Genomic DNA, 22,192 nt, shown 5'->3' on the forward strand with positions numbered 1-22,192 from the left:
CCCTCCCTGGAGTTGACCGTGGCACCACACAACACTCCTCCTGTACTGTACTGGAGGAGTGTTGTGCGGTGCCATGGTCAACTCCAGGGAGGGAGGGAGGGAAGGTCAAAAGCCTGTTTGATGGACCACACCCCATTTAATTGACCACGCCCCTTTAAATTGGCCACACACCCTTTTCGTGAGCGCGAGCGCAAAATTTATGTGCTTATTTTGCCATACCCCCATTTTAAAATTTCCACTTCGAGCACTATATATATATATCCTGATATTCCATACATCATTGTTTGGTCTATGGTTTATGTGATTCATTAATATTGTAGGTCTATTTGCACCACACTAAGGAGTGATCCTGAATTTCTTCGGGACATTATCCCATTTCTTTATCCCTCGTTTGGTATGGAAATCGGTATGTGCTCATTCCATTTATATTATTGTCATTTTCCCTCTGTTCATACTTGCTCCCTCCCTGACATATTGCATATATGTTTTAGTTTATGTTTTAGATGCTGACAGGCATCAGGATTGAGATCTGCAAAGCATCTGCAAAGGATCCATTTCCTTACTTTTGCTTACTATGTCTCAAACGAAAACTGTATTACACTTTGACTGAAATACATTAAGTTGCCTGTGGGTATGTACCTTTAAAAAACCTTTAGTACTGACCACTTAGGTCTATGTAACTACTTAGTCTTCAGAAAGTGTAAAAAATAATAATGCTTATCTCCACCACCTAGACAGTTACCCCTGAGGAAGTCGTTTTAACGACGAAACGCGTTGTTTTTTTTTATACTGACCGTTATAGAATCCATGACTCCACACAGATGAAAAAATTGTTTTATTGTTATATTTTATCTGTTTTATATTAAATTTGTTGTATCGTGACCACATTGTCACTATTTGTTCTATTGGTGGTGGATACATCTTAGGAGGGCGCACTTTGTCCATTGTTTGCTATTTCTTCCCCTTCTCCCCCACTAACAGGGGGGACCCACTTAGTTGCTGCCCATCTATTTTCTGTAGCGCATTGAAAGGGTACCCTTTCCATATATATATATATATATATATATATACATAATTTGAGATCAGGGCACTCACCAAGCAGCAATAATTTAAGTGCTTTTTATTCCATCATGTTCATTTATAGTAAGCCGACGTTTCGGACCTGTTATAGGCCCTTAATCATGGCGTCCTGTGTCCCACATAGAAGGCAACTTCTGTGTGGGACACAGGACGCCATGATTAAGGGCCTATAACAGGCCCGAAACGTCGGCTTACTATAAATGAACATGATGGAATAAAAAGCACTTAAAATATTGCTGCTTGGTGAGTGCCCTGATTTCAAATTATGTGGATTTGGACCATGTTGGAGTAACATGTGCCTGATGGGAGCACCGCTTATGTTGATCTTTTGACCGTGAGTGCATTGGAAACAATATTGTATATATATATATATATTTATATATATTTATATATATATACATACAAAATGAGGATCTGCGCAACGTCACAATATCATATAAGTGAATCCGTCCTCTTTTCAGATGTAGTGCTGCTCACTTCCAAGAGGCTTTGTCACAGCCTCAATGTATGGAACATGTAACAAAGAGAAAGAAGGAGTGCACATATGAGCATAATAACCAGTATTTACTGAAAAAAGTGTAGGCTAACATACAATTCAATATACTGTGGTCAGCATACGTAGCATTCACTGCTAGCTCAACAGCCTGTAGCACGGGCACCAGAGGAAATCCAGCAGACCGGCAGAGATGGATCAGCGGCAGCAGCGGTGTTCTCCACACTGGAACCACGGACGGACAAGAAACACCAAAGCAGGGATCCGATACGTCAGGTTACAACGCTCCAACGCGTTTCGTCACACGTCACACGAAATTGTTTATATATATATTCTAGGAAAATAGACAAGAGCGCTCCATAATGCAATATAAAAGGTGATATTTATTTTTTAAAAAGTTTTTTTCCGTATGGGCAGGTATAAAATAACGTACCACAGTGGGTGGTTCAACCACCGCAGGACAACAGAATAAACACTTGTGTCGCAGGCACAGTTTAAGTCAGAGCGGTTACACTCATGGATGTCAGACTTCCAGACAAATCAGATGGGTAGACTGCAACGCCTGGCCACGCCCCAACGTGTTTTGTAGTCACGTACTTCGTCAGAGGGCGTAGGGGAAGTACATGACTACGAAACGTGTTAGGGTGTGGCCTGGCGTTGCAGTCTATTTTCTTTACCTACCTACCTACCTACCGTCATCGTGCATATTTGGAGTGCCACACCTACACTGGGATTCTACATGCATCTATAGTGCGGGCACCCAGAACGTATATGCCAAGGAGGCTGTGCCGGGCATTTGGACATATATATATATATATATATATATATATATATATATTAACAATTTTTACGTTTCTCAACAAGAAACTTTTGGACCAGGGGTGTCATGAAAAAATTCTGAAACTCCAGGGTGCTGCGACTCAAAACAGTTTGGGTAACACTGCATTAGGCTTACCAGCAGCAGTGGATGCAATGTGCGCGGTGAGCAGGGACGTGCACTCAGGGGAGGCAGGGGAGGCAGAGCCTCCCCTGTCATAAATTATAAAACAAAAATACAAAGATATTTATATCACATATACCAGTGGTTCCCAAACTTTTTTGGATCACGGCACCCTAGAGTATCAGATTTTTTTTCATGGCACCCCTAGGCAAAAAAATTAGATACCAAAAACTTTAGAAAAAAATATTAAATTAAATAAGTTGCACTTATATGTCCTCTTTAGGTCCAGTTATGTGAGTAATGAGGAACATGATTCACTTCTGTTTATCCACATGTTATAATTGGCAGTCACAAGTACTGATTTTCCTTATTACTTTGACCATATATCATTTGAATTTGTCCTGGACCACCAACCCAGGGCAACCCTGCAAGTGCTCCGCGGCACCCCTGGGAGCCACGGCACACAGTTTGGGAACCACTGACATATACTATGAAATAAATATCTTCTTTTTCTTTTTTTTTATAATCTATGTGGTGAGACGATGTGCGGGAGGCTGGGAGGCAGTGGGAGCCGTGCCTCCTGCTGACAATTACAAACTGTCAGCAGCGGGGGGCGGGGCTAAATTGCAGGGACAAAAAGAGACTGAGAAGCCCATTGAAAAGCAATTAGGAAGCGGCACCTACACATATGCTTCAGTGACAGGGACGTGCCTTAAGCCCACATCAAAGCACACCCCTGTCACTGAGACAGATGTGATAGGACAGCGGATCAGGCTGTCACACACTGACAGCCTGTACCCGCTGTCACTGTCTGAGTCTGCAGTGTACGGACAAGTGGTGCACCATGCTGGCGCCTGCTATATTAGACAGCGCTGTCCGGGAACCCTGCAGTTCCCCATTTGTCTCCGCATACTGTGCTGACGGCCGCCGCTGCTCTTGTCAAGCTCTATGACAGACAGCGGCGCCAGGGATCACTGCAGCGCCCACCCTTCCCCTCCTTCCCAGTTTGTCCCTGCATACTTTGCTCCTTCTGAGCTTTGGCTCCTCCCACTACCTACGAGTACCGGCAAACAGGGTGAAAGGTCTTCACATGCCTGCAGCCCCTGTCATGGCTGCTGGCATGGAGGTGAGGAAGCTGACCCGACATACAGCAGCCGCACAGCTGTCGCACGCTGACTCTAACCTCGGCCAGCTCCGCATCCTGCCTTTCTACACCTCACTTTGTGAGGGCAGCTTATGACAGGAAACCAGCTGGAGGAACATCCATAGCCACAATCAAGCCTAAAAACAGTAAATGTATATGGGCATGGGAAGGGTGATGTAAGGTATTTTGGTGAGGGAAAATGATAAATGATATGCATAAGGCGTGTGAGGTTTTTTTTATGTATGGGGGGGGGGGGGGGCAGGGCCGAATTTGTGCCTAGGCACATGAGGGCGGCAACAATTAAGGGCGGCAGGCAGGCTGACATTCTGTTAAATAGCAGCATGGCACAGCGGTTGGGCAGCAGCGAGTGACGAGCGCCGCAGACATGAATTATCATGTGTAAGCGGCAGGGCCGCTCGTCACCCGCCACTGCCCACCCGCTGTGCCATGCACATTACATTACAGATTAGTGGCTGGGTCCGACGGGCCCCCTGCGCATCCGGAAATGGCTCAGGCTCACTGCTGCCGGCTCCCGCCCATTGGCTACTCTACACACACACAGTCTATTGGCTGCTGTGTATCCAGCAGCTGAGCTGAGCAGCACGCAGATCCTCCCTGCGCTCAGTCAGTCACAGTGTGAGAGAGACTGATGGAGAGTGAGACACACTGTGCTGTAAAACACTGTACTAATAAGTGCCTCCCTCCGGGTCCTCCGTACATTGAGCAGTCCAGAGTGCTTAAAAAAATATTGAGGTGGCCTACAGTTAAATTTTAATGAAATATATAAACAACATAGTATATACATATATGATTACATTAAAATAGGAGGGGGGGGACGGACAAAAATGTTGTGCCTAGGGGCGGCCTGACCCCTAAATTCGCCCCTGGGGGGGCGGGGGGGGGGGGTGTTACACAATTGTAATACAATGTGTGTGTTTTGGGGTGTACAGTATATATACTGTATATATCATTGGGGATGTCTTGCTCTGCTGGCCTATTGCTCACCACACCCAATCTTTGCTCCTATGCTGTAAGTGGCATATATTTTAAATGTGGTGCAGGTCGGCAGCCTATCAGAGCTCGTAGACCACAGTTAGTGATTGTCTGCCAGACTCTGTGCTCCGATTGGCTCATAACCTGGCGCTCCCATATTTGAAATATCCACCAGTCACAGCGCCTCTGCATAATGTGGAATGGCCATTATGGCGTGCGGTATGATGTGACATGGGCATTACGGTGTGCGGCATAATGTGATATGAGCATTATGGCGTGCGATTATAATGTGATATGGGCATTACAGTGTGCGGCATAATGTATGAGGGGCATTACGGTGTTATTGGTACTATTATGTGGCCACGTCCCTTTTCCATGAAGCCACATGCCTTTTTATTTTTCAGTATATTCCTTTTCTGGTGCAGGGCACCAAAATGTCTAGTTACGGCACTGGCGGGACCCATTTCGCAAAAGCTCCTGCCTCACCTGTCACTAACCTCACCGCACGTCACTGGCGGTGAGCACTGACCCATGAGTCCCAGGAGCGCCCACAACGCACCCATTTTTTAGTACTTACTTTCCGGAGCCCTCCGATGAAAGCAGCATCGTTGCCAGAATTGCGACCGCTGTGATGGCCGCGATTTCCCATAGGGAACAATGTTAAAAGCCTCAATGGACGCGATTTTACTGTTCAATGCCTCAATGGACCCGATTTTTCCATAGGAAACAATGTTAAATGGGCCACAGAGCCCAAATAGGCCCCCTGAAGTGTGAAATGTCCCCCACAATTGTTAACGCCACCCCACGATCAACGTGAACCCGAAGCGTGGCGAGCGCAGCGCGCCCGCGAGGGGCGGCGGTACGCGTCCTCCGACCTTTTCATACCCCCACTATCCACGTCGGCGACCTGGCCAGCGACCTGGCCAGCGTCTGGCTGCACGGGTCATCTCGGCTACATGAGTGGCATAACACGGGATGGTGGGATGGTGGCACCCGCTGTGGCGCTGCCGCTATTAACATCATCTCTGCATTGTTTAAGTTTTTTTCCGAGCTGTCCTAGCCGCAACTCCCGGAAGTGCGGCACATGCGTTCCACAGGCCGGAAGCAGCTTAGGCTAGCGTTCCACGACCCGGAACGAGAGTCGCAATGGCGCCAAAAACGTCAGTGCTTATAGGTATAAATAGCCGGACACAGGGGTTTGCAGTTTGTGGCTTCCCCTCTCCTGGGAATTTGTCCCGTTGTCTCTAGACACCTGTGCAGCATTGCTGACCCCTTTTTCATTCCTTGACAAAGGTCACTGTGGCTGACCGAAACGTTGGATGATGGATCTGTGAAAAAAAACTTTTTTTTGTTTGAACCTTTATATATTTGAAAACAACTAGGAGTATTAACAGTTGTTTTTGTGGCGAGTGTTCTTACCTGCGAGTGCAGGCTTTTTGAGTATATATATATACAGTGGTCGAAGTGGGCCGGTATGCAGTGGTATGGCATACCGGCACTTCTTCCACTGACACGGAAGTGTGCAGCAAGAGGCGCGTAGAGTAGCCAGCCAGCCTGCTATACTCACGGGACGCTGCTTGCCATCCCGTCCAGGCTCTTGTCCCCACCGGGTACCCCCATGGTGAGCAGATGGCTCTTGACCTGCCGAAGTTGGAGCTCAGCGCTCCTGTTAGCCACCGCGGGAGCCCACTGCCGTGGATGCCTGGCTCTGTTGCACCCCGCCGCCTGAGCGAATCGCCGCTGCGGGAGCCCGGCTCTCCTCTTTGATGCTGCGGGGTCCCGACTCTCTTACTCTTGGATGCTGCAGGAACCCGGCTCTCCTCCATGATGCTGATGTAGTCCGGCTCTCCTGCCTGCCGTCACGGGAGTCCGGCTCTTACATATACTGCTCCTGGAGCCCAGCGCATCTGCCCGCCGGAGCCTAGATCTTCTCCAGGATGCCCCTGGAGCCTGGATCTCCTGACTGTCACTGACGGGCTTTCTCCATGCCGCCCCCAGCTCTTATCCATTCCGCCCCCAAAGCCCGCCTCTCGTCCCTGCCTCTCACTCAGCACCCACACTCTCTATCTCTCTCTATGCATTCCCATCTCTCTCACACTGCACCCCCTCTCAAACCCTGTACCTTCTCTCTCTGCAACCCCCCTCACTGTGTCTCCTCCCACCCTACATCCCCCTCACCGTGCATACTCCCCCACCCTGTGTTCCACCTCACCCTACATCCTCTCTCTGTGTCCTGCCTCCCCCTAGCTCTGTGTCCTCTCTCTCTTTGCATCCCCCCTTACTGTGTCCCTGGCATCCCCCCCTCACTGTGCATCCTGCTACTTATTTCTTTACTAAATGTTTTATAGAGATAAAAATAATTCAGTAAAATTGGTATGATTCCTCTCCTGCAATCAGTTTTAATCACTTTAAGTATTCACTATATAGCTTAATATAGAGGACACATTAACTTCCATGCGACCACTATGTATCACAGCAAATTGTGCTGCGATCTTATTACTCACATCATTATAGTTTTAGAATTTATATGTGATTTTAATACAATTGTCACACTGTTGTCATATATTTTATGTATTTTATATTCAGCTTCAGCGTATCTCCCGGGACCACCGGAGAACCATTGCCAAATAGTGGTTGCTATAGATACCAGAGACAGCTTGCGTTTCAAGCACTTCAGCCACACGGAAATCCACCCCAGTGACCGACACCTCACTTCCGGTCCCTGTACATCCGGCGGTGAGCTCATTGTATTCACTCCTATTTAAGGTAAGCACAGTGGTCGAAGTGGGGCGGTATGGGACGGTATGTCATACCGTCACTTTTCCTTCCCCGACCCGGAAATGCTTTTTTTTATACTAATTTGCTTTCGGACGATTTGTGCTGCAGGAAGGCAGGGGATTGGTCTTCCTGCTAAACTGACAAGTCAGGTCCCCTCCCCTTTTGCATTGGTGCCTTTACTTACGTGCCCGGGAGCTATCTGCCTGCCTCGCTGCGGTGTTCCTCCTGCGCAAGGTGGATCTAAAGCCTGGCTGCCGCTCAGAGTCACACAGTAAGTTACTGTGTGCTCGTGCGCTCCTTACATTGCCACCAGCCGCCCAGCCAGCCACTCCTCTCTCCCCCCTCCCTGCACTCGCCATGCCGCCGGGCCCGGCGCCACTAATGAATGTACTGTACTGGAGGAGTGTTGTGCGGTGCCACGGTCCACTCCAGGGAGGGAGGGCCTTCTGACCTTCCCTCCCTCCCTCCCTGGAGTTGACCGTGGCACCACACAACACTCCTCCTGTACTGTACTGGAGGAGTGTTGTGCGGTGCCATGGTCAACTCCCGGGAGGGAGGGAGGGAGGGAGGGAAGGTCAAAAGCCTGTTTGATGGACCACACCCCATTTAATTGACCACGCCCCTTTAAATTGGCCACACACCCTTTTCAGGAGCGCGAGCGCAAAATTTATGTGCTTATTTTGCCATACCCCCATTTTAAAATTTCCACTTCGAGCACTATATATATATATCCTGATATTCCATACATCATTGTTTGGTCTATGGTTTATGTGATTCATTAATATTGTAGGTCTATTTGCACCACACTAAGGAGTGATCCTGAATTTCTTCGGGACATTATCCCATTTCTTTATCCCTCGTTTGGTATGGAAATCGGTATGTGCTCATTCCATTTATATTATTGTCATTTTCCCTCTTTTCATACTTGCTCCCTCCCTGACATATTGCATATATGTTTTAGTTTATGTTTTAGATGCTGACAGGCATCAGGATTGAGATCTGCAAAGCATCTGCAAAGGATCCATTTCCTTACTTTTGCTTACTGTGTCTCAAACGAAAGCTGTATTACACTTTGACTGAAATACATTAAGTTGCCTGTGGGTATGTACCTTTAAAAAACCTTTAGTACTGACCACTTAGGTCTATGTAACTACTTAGTCTTCAGAAAGTGTAAAAAATAATAATGCTTATCTCCACCACCTAGACGGTTACCCCTGAGGAAGTCGTTTTAATGACGAAACGCGTTGGGTTTTTGTATACTGACCGTTATAGAATCCATGACTCCACACAGATGAAAAAATTGTTTTATTATTATATTTTATCTGTTTTATATTGAATTTGTTGTATCGTGACCACATTGTCACTATTTGTTCTATTGGTGGTGGATACATCTTAGGAGGGCGCACTTTGTCCATTGTTTGCTATTTCTTCCCCTTCTCCCCCACTAACAGGGGGGACCCACTTAGTTGCTGCCCATCTATTTTCTGTAGCGCATTGAAAGGGTACCCTTTCCATATAGGCAACTTCTATGTGGGACACAGGACGCAATGATTAAGGGCCTATAACAGGTCCGAAACGTCGGCTTACTATAAATGAACATGATGGAATAAAAAGCACTTGAAATATTGCTGCTTGGTGAGTGCCCTTATTTTTAAATTATGTGGATTTGGACCATGTTGGAGTAACATGTGCCTGATGGGAGCACCGCCTATGTTGATCTTTTGACCGTGAGTGCATTGGAAACAATATTGTGTATATATATATATATATATATATATTTATTTATATATATACATACAACGTCACAATATCATATAAGTGAATCCGTCCCCTTTTCAGATGTAGTGCTGCTCACTTCCAAGAGGCTTTGTCACAGCCTCAATGTATGGAACATGTAACAAAGAGAAAGAAGGAGTGCACATATGAGCATAATAACCAGTATTTACTGAAAAAAGTGTAGGCTAACATACAATTCAATATACTGTGGTCAGCATACGTAGCATTCACTGCTAGCTCAACAGCCTGTAGCACGGGCACCAGAGGAAATCCAGCAGACCGGCAGAGATGGATCAGCGGCAGCAGCGGTGTTCTCCACACTGGAACCACGGACGGACAAGAAACACCAAAGCAGGGATCCTATACGTCAGGTTACAACGCTCCAATGCGTTTCGTCACACGTCACACGAAATTGTTTATATATATATATATTCTAGGAAAATAGACAAGAGCGCTCCATAATGCAATATAAAAGGTGATATTTATTTTTTTTAAAGTTTTTTTCCGTATGGGCAGGTATAAAATAACGTACCACAGTGGGTGGTTCAACCACCGCAGGACAACAGAATAAACACTTGTGTCGCAGGCACAGTTTAAGTCAGAGCGGTTACACTCATGGATGTCAGACTTCCAGACAAATCAGATGGGTAGACTGCAACGCCTGGCCACGCCCCAACGTGTTTTGTAGTCACGTACTTCGTCAGAGGGCGTAGGGGAAGTACATGACTACGAAACGTGTTAGGGTGTGGCCTGGCGTTGCAGTCTATTTTCTTTACCTACCTACCGTCATCGTGCATATTTGGAGTGCCACACCTACACTGGGATTCTACATGCATCTATAGTGCGGGCACCCAGAACGTATATGCCAAGGAGGCTGTGCCGGGCATTTGGACATATATATATATATATATATATATATATATATATATAAAAATGGAAAATACCTAACCTTCCGCGCCTTAATGGTGGCTAGCAGCAACTCTGAAAGTCCGCTGTTAGCCGGGACTTAAGACAGATAGAAATAAAGAAAAAGGGAACAGAGTGCGCTTATAGGTGAAGTTACACAACTAATTCCTCACTTTTGTTTAAAAATTTATTCAATAAAAGCCTTAACAATTCGGCTCATATAAAATACACAAATACATATAGTCATTTTGAAGATAACAATTGACGTAAAGTACAATTTTTCCAATACAACAGCTGGCCCAACGCGTTTCGTCACCTACGTGACTTCCTCAGGGGAATTCGATGACTTGGTTGACAAAGGTACAATTGCACTGTAAATAGTAATAAAATACGCCAAGGAAAATATGTATCACATTTTTCAAAATGACAAAGAGTACAAAGAGGTTGGAGAGGACAAGAGAGAGAAAAATCCAATAATTATTGAAAAACCATCGGTATTATCAATAAACCAATGAACATGAATAATCATAATTAAAATCCTTACTATAATATAGCGGATTACCAGCGTAACAATATTAGAAAAAGAAAAAACAATGTTTACAGACCGTTATTATTTAAAAACATCAATGTTCTTAGACGGTTTTTTTTTGACCATACAGAGTAATCATAGAAGTATTTTTCATACAGTCTACTCTAACAGTAATTAATAATATATACATATACCAATACAATAAATAAGTAAAAAAGGGTACCTTTATGCGGTATCTCAAAATGAATGGGTACAGAAAATAGTTTTTTTGCAGGAATATATCTAAATGAAGAAATTTACAAGGTCTGGGGGTTAGAATTTATATTCCCCTTTAGATCCAATGTACCACCACCAGCACCGAATATGAGTGGGTTGCAGAAAAAAACGGTACATCAGGACTTACATTTCACCAGTTAACAGCGCTCTTGTTAAGGCTGGCCCATACAAATAAACAAAGTTTTTGTCCCAATTGCACTGAGTACACCCACTCAATGGCGAATATCAACATCCAGGTCAACTTCAAATACAAACATAAAGACCTAATCAGTCAAATTATTCCCCACTATTCCCCTGTCATAAATTATAAAACAAAAATACAAAGATATTTATATCACATATACTATGAAATAAATATCTTCTTTTTCTTTTTTTTTATAATCTATGTGGTGAGATGATGTGCGGGAGGCTGGGAGGCAGTGGGAGCCGTGCCTCCTGCTGACAATTACAAACTGTCAGCAGCGGGGGGCGGGGCTAAATTGCAGGGACAAAAAGAGACTGAGAAGCCCATTGAAAAGCAATTAGGAAGCGGCACCTACACATATGCTTCAGTGACAGGGACGTGCCTTAAGCCCACATCAAAGCACACCCCTGTCACTGAGACAGATGTGATAGGACAGCGGATCAGGCTGTCACACACTGACAGCCTGTACCCGCTGTCACTGTCTGAGTCTGCAGTGTACGGACAAGTGGTGCACCATGCTGGCGCCTGCTATATTAGACAGCGCTGTCCGGGAACCCTGCAGTTCCCCATTTGTCTCCGCATACTGTGCTGACGGCCGCCGCTGCTCTTGTCAAGCTCTATGACAGACAGCGGCGCCGGGGATCACTGCAGCGCCCACCCTTCCCCTCCTTCCCAGTTTGTCCCTGCATACTTTGCTCCTTCTGAGCTTTGGCTCCTCCCACTACCTACGAGTACCGGCAAACAGGGTGAAAGGTCTTCACACGCCTGCAGCCCCTGTCATGGCTGCTGGCATGGAGGTGAGGAAGCTGACCCGACATACAGCAGCCGCACAGCTGTCGCACGCTGACTCTAACCTCGGCCAGCTCCGCATCCTGCCTTTCTTCACCTCACTTTGTGTGGGCAGCTTATGACAGGAAACCAGCTGGAGGAACATCCATAGCCACAATCAAGCCTAAAAACAGTAAATGTATATGGGCATGGGAAGGGTGATGTAAGGTATTTTGGTGAGGGAAAATGATAAATGATATGCATAAGGTGTGTGAGGTTTTTTTTATGTATGGGGGGGGGGGGGGGGCAGGGCCGAATTTTTGCCTAGGCACGTGAGACACCGGCAACAATTAAGGGCGGCAGGCAGGCTGACATTCTGTTAAATAGCAGCATGGCACAGCGGTTGGGCAGCAGCGAGTGACGACATGAATTATCATGTGTAAGCGGCAGGGCCGCTCGTCACCCGCCACTGCCCACCCGCTGTGCCATGCACATTACATCACCGATTAGTGGCTGGGTCCGACGGGCCCCCTGCGCATCCGGAAATGGCTCAGGCTCACTGCTGCCGGCTCCCGCCCATTGGCTACTCTACACACACACACACAGTCTATTGGCTGCTGTGTATCCAGCAGCTGAGCTGAGCAGCACGCAGATCCTCCCTGCGCTCAGTCAGTCACAGTGTGAGAGAGACTGATGGAGAGTGAGACACACTGTGCTGTAAAACACTGTACTAATAAGTGCCTCCCTCCGGGTCCTCCGTACATTGAGCAGTCCAGAGTGCTTAAAAAAATATTGAGGTGGCCTACAGTTAAATTTTAATGAAATATATAAATAACATTGTATATACATATATGATTACATTAAAATAGGAGGGGGGGGGGGGGACGACAAAAATGTTGTGCCTAGGGGCGGCCTGACCCCTAAATACAATGTGTGTGTTTTGGGGTGTACAGTATATATACTGTATATATCATTGGGGATGTCTTGCTCTGCTGGCCTATTGCTCACCACACCCAGGGGCAGATTTATTAAGCTTGGAGAAGAGATAAACTGGAGATAAAGCGGAGAAAAGGTTAAAGGAGATAAAGCACCAGCCAATCAACTCCCAACTGTCTTTTTCAAACACAGCTGATTGGCTGGTGCTTTATCTCCTTTTACCTTTTCTCCGCTTTATCTCCAGTTTATCTCTTCTCCAAGCTTAATAAATCTGCCCCCCAATCTTTGCTCCTATGCTGTAAGTGGCATATATTTTAAATGTGGTGCAGGTCGGCAGCCTATCAGAGCTCGTAGACCACAGTTAGTGATTGTCCGCCAGACTCTGTGCTCCGATTGGCTCATAACCTGGCGCTCCCATATTTGAAATATCCACCAGTCACAGCGCCTCTGCATAATGTGGGATGGCCATTATGGCGTGCGGTATGATGTGACATGGGCATTACGGTGTGCGGCATAATGTGATATGAGCATTATGGTGTGCGATTATAATGTGATATGGGCATTACAGTGTGCGGCATAATGTATGAGGGGCATTACGGTGTTATTGGTACTATTATGTGGCCACGTCCCTTTTCCATGAAGCCACATGCCTTTTTATTTTTCAGTATATTCCTTTTCTGGTGCAGGGCACCAAAATGTCTAGTTACGGCACTGGCGGGACCCATTTCGCAAAAGCTTCTGCCTCACCTGTCACTAACCTCACCGCACGTCACTGGCGGTGAGCACTGACCCATGAGTCCCAGGAGCGCCCACACCGCACCCATTTTTTAGTACTTACTTTCCGGAGCCCTCCGATGAAAGCAGCATCGTTGCCAGAATTGCTGGAAAAAAGGTGTTCTAGTGCTTAGACCAGTGTTTTTCAACCACTGTGCCGTGACACACTAGTGTGCCTTGAGCTGTTCTCAAGTGTGCCCCCAGATCTGGAGATGCCCAAACCAGTTTACAGCCACCACCAGTTCAACTGTTATTTACTGGTCTCTTCCTTTCATTTAAAGGGCCAATGTGTTTTATTTGTGTTACCTGTGGGGACCAGTGTGATTGTTTTTTATATGTGGGGCAATAGGTTTGTTTTTTTTCCTGTGGGGGCCAATGTGTTTTGCCCTGTGGGGGATCTCATGGTGTGCCTTGGCAATTTTAAAATCTTATTTAGGTAAGAAGGTTGAAAATCACTGGCTTAGACTATTGGGCTGGGAGGTGTGGGGCAGCTAGCAGAGAGTTGAGGGGAGGGCACGAACGGAGGAGGCTGCGGTACTCTTTACTTAGCACGGCGCCCATAGCGGCCATCGCGGTCATTGAATGCACTAAAAAATCGGGTGCGACGCGACCGCCGTGATGGCCGCGATTTCCCATAGGGAACAATGTTAAAAGCCTCAATGGACGCGATTTTACTGTTCAATGCCTCAATGGACCCGATTTTTCCATAGGAAACAATGTTAAATGGGCCACAGAGCCCAAATAGGCCCCCTGAAGTGTGAAATGGCCCCCACAATTGTTAACGCCACCCCACGATCAACGTGAACCCGAAGCGTGGCGAGCGCAGCGAGCCCGCGAGGGGCGGCGGTACGCGTCCTCCGACTTTTTCATACCCCCACTATCCACGTCGGCGTGGAGTTGAGAATAGAATAGTGTGGCGAGCGCGAAGCGTGGCGAGCGCGAAGCGTGGCGAGCGCACGCGGATACTTCACAGGTAAACGCGGCCCTTCGCGGGCTTCACAGGTATCCGCGTCCCCTCGCGGGGCTCGCCACGCTTCGGGCTCGGTGGCTCGCTGCGCTCGCCAAACTATTCTATTCTCAACTCCACGCCGACGTGGATAGTGGGGGTATGAATAGGTCGGAGGACGTGTACCGCCGCCCCTCGCGGGTTCGCTGCGCTCGCCACGCTTCGGGTTCACGTTGATCGTGTGGTGGCGTTAACAATTGTGGGGGCCATTTCACACTTCAGGGGGACTATTTGGGCTCTGTGGCCCATTTAACATTGTTTCCTATGGAAAAATCAGGTCCATTGAGGCATTGAACAGTAAAATCGCGTCCATTGAGACTTTTAACATTGTTCCCTATGGGAAATTGCGGGCATTTTTTACCCCCGATGACCGCGATCAGAATCGCGGGTGCCGTGCTAAGTAAAGAGTACCGAGGCTGCTTACAAGCCTCCTCCTCTTTTAAAGCACCTCTGCCTGCTTATCAGAGTCCAATTTCCTCATATAACAGACTCTATTCGAAGCCACACTCTACAAATCACAGGCCCCAGAGAAGGGGGCGTGGTCAATTGTACCAGGCCACGCCTCTTGCTTCCAAGGCAGCACGTTGTGAGGGTTTAAAAAGGTGCCGCGCGTGCGCATAGCTCTAACCGTGTGTGTGTCTCCGTTTTACTTTTTAAGCGCAGCAGCATTTGGAAGAAGAAGCCGCGCGCGTCCCAGAGTGGCTGACATAAGAGAGACGGCAGCAGCTGCAGTGTAACAAACGCTGTTTCAGTGCAAGTGCGCGAGCCAGGGGGACTGGTGAGTAGGACACGTGCTCCACGCTGAGTAAAGTGGGCGGCGGTGGACAGAACTATGGGTATGTACGGGAGGGCGCCGTACGGGCTGCTGTCTCCCGGCAGCTGGTGTGATGCTGCTGCCTCTCTGATAGCAGCCCAATTGAGCAGAAATTGAATGCGCGCTTCATGTTCTGTTCTCACCGTGCAGCCTGTGTGATACGTTGTCATTGCCCGCAGTATTTGCGTCCCCCAGCAGTACAGTACTGCGCCTCTGCTCTAAGAAGATCCCCGGTAAGGCGGCAGCAGTAGCCCCCGTCCAGTCTCCGTCCTATCATTTGCCTGCTAGGTCTTCTCGCAGACTTCCTAGGCCTGTACCGGCATTCATAGGACATCTGCTCACTTATTAGATGTAGTTGCTCAGGAAATCTGAACAGTGCTTTTATTTGCAGAATGACTAACTATAAGTTATTCTTGGGACCTACTCAGGTTGCTGTCCGTATCCCAAAGTTATATGTACGTTTTAAAGCAGTTTTCTTTGTGTGTTTTTAAAAATTTTGGTGTGTATAATATTTTGTGCACTCTGCTTCTTGCAGTCCAACTGAACGGTTTGCTGTATGGATCCACGTGTGGCCTGGATTCAGCCGGAGCAGAAAGGCCCTGCCAATGCTCTTTGGATGCATGTCTGGGAGACCTCTCAACGAATATGGGATCCGCCAATGTCCCCTGGAATACCACATGGAGGCTGTAGCCCTAATTTGTTGAATGGACCTCCTAATTACACATCCCATATGTGTCTCAACTCATTGGCATTGGATAGATATCTGATACAGAGTAACTTTGTTTCCCGCCCAGGCACACCAGGTTCATGTTCGTCCACATCCTCAGGCGATCGTGACCAAGATTCTGTACCAGTAGTTGCTGGCTGTGCTTTACCTCCTGCCTCAGCATTTCAATCTCTTGATAATTCTCAAACACCAAGGTCACAAAAGAACCCCTCTGTGTCCTCGTGTTCATCGTCTTCAGACATTGATGCAGATGCTGTAAGGTGTCCCTCTTCTGCTTGTAGTGGCATAGGAACACTTCAGGGCAGTATATTTCCAAACTCTTTCACACCTGAGGTAGTGCTGGGCAATCGTTTTGAGAATGGACTTAACAACTCGTATCGTCAGCATTCAACGTCAAGACCCCTTTATAAACGACCATCGTCCCCACTTTCAGTCCATAGTTCCCGCCATGGTGACTTACATCATAACATGCTTAACCAGCTCTCCAGCTGCCATGACCGATTACATCAGTACCATCCGGGGCGCAGGAAAAGAGAGAATAAAGCTAGTACATATGGTATGAACTACTTGGTTAATGAAGGAGCAACCTGGATGGAATGTAGAAATCATGTGCAGTATGCACCTGGCACCCCATGGAAAACTAGAGAATACTATCCAGGCATAAAGGGGTAAGTTTGTTGGCTATGCTGTTCAGATGTTGTAGTAAAACAATTGAATCTAAAAAGTGACCCCCTTTTTTAAATGCATACTTTGCATAGAATAGTTAATGGTTACAAATATGCATGCTTAAGGCTGCCTTTTAAGGGGGTCCTGGTTTCTGTATTGACTGTTTTTCGTTACTGGGTTGAAAATCCTTTCTTAGAATATACATGTGTAGGTCTATGGAGGCTTCTGTAATGGCAGACTAGAATTATTCAGCTACACTTATCTCCAGCTCTCAACTGTTTTAATAATTATCTATCTATCTATCTATCTATCTATCTATCATCTCTCACACACACACACACACACACACACACACACACACACACACACACACTCACTGTAGTGTGCGGTCCGGCACTCTCCCTTCCAGTGAAGTACCCCGGTGCCTTCCAAGCGTGGAGAATAACGTAGATAACAGATAGGCGGCACTCCGAGGTTTTTCTTATAGAAATATATTTAGGTAAAGACACCAACGTTTTGGGGCAGGCACCCCTTTGTCAAGGTGATAAAACAGTGAATGAAGATTAAATACAAAGTCTTACCTTAAGTAAGGTGAGCATCACCGCCCCTCCTTCTGTTCAGTCAGCGCGGGCTTCCCTGGTATCTTCCGTGTCGCATAGCACCGGAAGTGGTCATGACGTGTTCCCCCTTCCTGGAGACTGCTTGAAGCGCAAGCTTGGATACAAGCTGAATAGCATGGAACGCATACTTGTGTAATGTGCTGTATTGCAGACACTTCTGAACCGCGGGACAGACCGGCTGCTGAGAGAGAAGGAGCGTTTACATATAAGTGCATAATGTGAAACAGTATATAACATGTGAAGGCAAGATGACATGTTTAAAAAACAATCATGATAAAAATGTGAAAAAAATGTAACACAAAATATGCAAATATGTGAACGGAAAAAAAGAGATATAAACAATATATAAAGTGCAGGATTGCGAAGGCACTGAAATCGGCATTGTGACATCTGAGCAACCATGTACTGTAATCAATACAGTGATTGTATGTAAACTTATATCATGGATGCTTAATGGCCCAATGTTCTAATGTCCATATAGTACTACCATACTTAGTGTCCATGATTACTAAAGATAATGAATCCTGACATCAAGAATTGGCACATAATAATTACTATTGTTTAACCATGGTGTCCAATGATTTTAAAGGAAAACTGAAAAGGGAAATTTATCATTGAGTCCAAACGGTTTTGTCGAATTTAATCGATGGATCCAAGTGGCTTCCAGACATAATAACTTTCCTTCTCTGTCTCCTCGGCGTATAGACATTGGTACATGGTCAATAGCCATATGTTTTAAATCGGATAATTTATGATGGGCTAAAGCGAAATGTTTAGCAACTGGTAAGTCTGTATATTTTGAGTTGCCTGTAAGCGCTTTTTTTAATGGACGACCGATGGTTTGCCATGCGTTCCCTCATTGGTCTGTTCGTTTTTCCCGCATATATTAGTCCACATGGACATTGGATGATGTAAACAATATACGCAGACATGCAATTGAGGATGTGATTCCTTTTTAGTGATGGGATGGATGAAAACAGGACCAGTGATCATGTCTGTGCACATGGTGCATTTAATGCACTTGTAGCATCCATTTGGTTTGGTTAAGATGTTAATGTGAGGATCTTTTTTATGATGGTCATATCCCGTGATATCGGTATGGACAATCACATCCTTAATATTGCGACCCCTCGTGTAGCATAACATTGGCCGTTTGTTTTGAAAACAAGTCCGTTGTTTATCTGTTTTGACAATGGGCCATAGGACCGCACACTACAGAGATATATATATATATATATATATTTTTTTTTTTTTTTCTGGTAGCGATCAGGGTGATTCAACCACTGCAGCCGCCCGCCTGCCATTGCTTGCAGCCGCTAGTTCTGAGGGGAGGAGCACACGTCTCTCCTACCCCCTCACTGTGCATCCCTGTGACTGGGCTGTCAGCCAATCAGGAGCTGGCCCACAAGCTTTGATTTGCTGACGACCCAGTCACAGGGAAGTGAAGGGGAAGGAAGGAGAGACACGTGCTGTGCTGTGCTCTCCTGCCCTCATTAGGGAAGTGGCAGAGGAGACAAGACAGAGACAACCAGGCCAGCCAGCAGGAGGACACTGGATTCTCCTGCCCCCACTCCCCCCCGGCAGGTGCAGCAACGGTGTGTTGTGCTGCTGCTGGCACTGTGGGGACATATGTGCTGGCCATGCCCCCATAGTGGAAAAAATATGCGATGTGCTCTCCCAGGAGTACCACAATAGTAGGTTATGTCCCCTAATTTAAGGCATGGGCAGATGTCCCTTCAGTGTTGGGGTATGTATGAGGCATATTGGACGGATTCGGCATGAAAAGCCGGCAGTCGGGATCCCGACGCCGGAATCCCGAAATCCCGACAAGGGGGGGGGATGTGGATCGCCCCCCCTTGCGGGCTCGCTGCGCTCGCCACCCAGCGGGCCCGGTGCCTCGCTACGCTCGGCACACTAATTTATTCTCCCTCCAAGGGTGTCGTGGACACCCACGGGGGGAGAAAGTGTCGGGATTTTGAACGCCGGGATCTCGACTGTCGGGATTTAAACTGCATCCCATATTGGACATTGTGGGATGTGGCATAATGTGTAAAGGGTCAAGAAAGAGCGCTAGCAGTGATATACTTGGGTCATATGTTAATTTGAGTGCTAATTATCATAAATATGTAAATTACGAGTGGTACCTGTAAAAAAAATTTTTGGGTTAAAATAATGTTTACACTCTTTTAGAGAAGAGGTGTATTTTTAGAAACCATTTGCTCAGTTTGGTGTCTGCCCCTGTGCCCCTGTCTCACCCTGTCTCACCCTATGTGCGCTCCGTACCGTGACTTCCTGATGAAACAATGTAACTTGCCCAGGTTGTTGGCACGGTGTATTGAAGACACTGTTGGAAATGAAGTCTTTCAGCAGGAGAGCCGGCTGAACCACGCGTCCGTAGCAGCCGCTACGTTGATGCTCCGTCCGTGCCGATACCCGGAAGTTGCCGGAAGTCTGTACGTCGAGTTACTCAAGCAGCTACAGTGGGCGTTCTTCCGGGTATCGGCACGGATGGAGCATCAACGTAGCGGCTGGTTAAGCCGGCTCTCCCGCTGAAAGACTTCATTTCCAACAGTGTCTTCAATCCACGTGCCAACAACCTGGGCAAGTTACATTGTTTCATCAATCAGGCAGTCACGGTACGGCGCGCACATAGGGTGAGACAGGGGCAGACACCAAACTGAGCAAATTGTTTCTAAAAATACACCTCTTCTCTAAAAGAGTGTAAACATTATTTTAACCCAAAAACTTTTTTACAGGTACCACTTGTAATTTACATATTTATCATAATTAGCACTCAAATTAACATATGACCCAAGTATATCACTGTTAGCGCTCTTTTTCTTGACCCTAATTTTATTATAAGAGCAGATGAACAGGGTTAGCGCAGAACCACACAAACTTTATAATGTGTAAAGGCACTTAAATTTATTATGCAGATTATTATTATTTTTTTTAAATGTTAGTAGCTCTTCAATATAAATTAATTGTCTTGTAGCTCATGCCCAAAAAGGGTTGGAGACCACGGCCATAGATCATGCATATGTGCTTGCACTTGCTGGCTATGCCTATCCCCCACGAGTTATTCACAATGTCACCGATACATTTGCAGGAACATGCATGTTTAGTCCTGACTAGGGTGGCCAATCCTGGGATTGGGATCCCGGGATTTGAACTTCCAATTCCGGGATTAGCTATGCGTGCATAAATCTAATGCCGGGCAGCGTCTGCGCAACCGCTCAGATGCTGCCCTGGTGTTTCCGATACCAGGACTACAGCCTGGAGCGGGTATGGGCATTGCTGCCTGCGCAGCGTGACCTCTGACCATCACGCTGCGCAGGCTGCACCGTCCCATATCCGCTACAGAGTCAATGACCGCACACTGAGTCCGGAAGCTTCGGCCGGCCGCCCACCCACCCTCTGCACCCACCGGCTCTGCTATCCGCCTGCTGCTGAGGCACCGCTGCTGTCTGCCTGCCCGTACATGTAAGTAAATGAGCAGGGTGGGTGGAGTGGAGAGGGGGGGGGGGGCCCTCACCGTGTGTGTACCGCATAGAGATGTCAATCCCAGGATTGAGCATTTTTCAATCCCGATTCCCGGGATTGAAAAAATGCGCCGGGATTGGCATCCCTAGTCCTGACTTTAAAGGGGAATTTCAGTACAGGGCGAAGGGGCGTGAATTTCCTTTTATATTTAAACCCCAGTACACTCCACCCTGCTGAATCATACTTTTGTATAAAAACTGCTCTCTTCCCTGTGGGTTAGCGCAGTGGTTCTCAACCTCGGTACTCAAGTACCACCAACAGTTCATGTTTTCCATGTCTCTGCACACTTTCATAAGTGAAATAATTGCCAGTGAGTATTTAGTGCGCCTGCTGGGGGGACCTAAAAAAACGTGAACTGTTCAGGGAACTTGGGGACAGAGGCTGAGAACCAATGGGTTAGCGAACAATTTGTGAGACAAAACTAGATTGAAAAGCCATCCAATTTAAATGTCATTTTAGCTTACTACATCATTAATTTTGAATTCTGAACAATTTCTATATATTTTTTTTTTTTCTTATATCTTTATTGGGTTGACAAGTATTATAACAACTTTGCTTTGCTTGCGATTAGTACATTTTTCATAAACTTATTGTCACCAGTACATATTGCGTTTTCACAAAGAACAATAGTCGAGCACAGCGACCATTTCAAGTAGAAGTCTTTTACATAGGGAAAAGATTAACATTTACATCGTGAGTGCAGCCTGTCTCTAGAATGGGGGGTTTCCTGTGGCCAGTGTGGACATGTTGTACCAAGTAGACCAGTGAACAGTTTTTCTTATAGTATCTTTTTCCGCATCTGGCAAGGTGGCCACGTAGGGGAGCCAGATGTCGAAAAATGTTGATGCTCTGGACTCTATATCTACCATACATTCCACCCAGTCCATCTGGTATAAGTATGTCAGTCTTGGTTTAAATAAGGTGAAAGGAATGCTATCAGTCTGTATCCACCTAGATAGAATGGTCTTCTTTCCCGCTGCAGCCACTCTAGCTAGCAAGAGACGAGTGCCTGCAGTGAGTTTTGGGTTGAGTGTAGAGGGATAGTGATTCCACAATACCCAGGGCATGTTGATCTTAAACTTGATAAGTAGGGTATTAGTTATATAGTTCTGTACTTCCTCCCAAAAGGTTTGAACCACCGTGCAGTACCAAAGGCAGTATGTGATCTCCGCATCTGGAGAGGCACACTTAAAACAGTTCGAGTTATCCGATATACCAGTGACAAATCTAAGTTTGGGG

The 22,192-nt window shown here is 46.6% G+C and overlaps 1 protein-coding gene across 5 annotated transcripts in view; it reads left to right on the forward strand.

Moving 5' to 3' along the window:
• Positions 1 to 15,225: 15,225 nt before the first annotated feature.
• LOC146080744 (terminal nucleotidyltransferase 4A-like) overlaps positions 15,226 to 22,192 on the forward strand; it is a 226,005-nt gene continuing 219,038 nt past the window's right edge. For 2 of the 5 annotated variants that reach the window (XM_083188357.1, XM_083188361.1), the window contains exons 1-2: positions 15,226 to 15,361; positions 15,933 to 16,792. In XM_083188357.1, the coding sequence (XP_083044483.1) occupies positions 15,954 to 16,792 (839 nt within the window). In that variant the 5' untranslated portion in view covers positions 15,226 to 15,361; positions 15,933 to 15,953. Of the gene's footprint in view, positions 15,420 to 15,452; positions 15,631 to 15,711; positions 15,853 to 15,932; positions 16,793 to 22,192 lie in introns of those variants that run through there. The other 3 variants (XM_083188358.1, XM_083188359.1, XM_083188360.1) reach the window with 3 other exon arrangements.

This window comes from Crinia signifera, chromosome 5, assembly GCF_055691185.1.
Source record: "Crinia signifera chromosome 5, ASM5569118v1, whole genome shotgun sequence".
NCBI classification, from domain to species: Eukaryota; Metazoa; Chordata; class Amphibia; order Anura; family Myobatrachidae; genus Crinia; species Crinia signifera.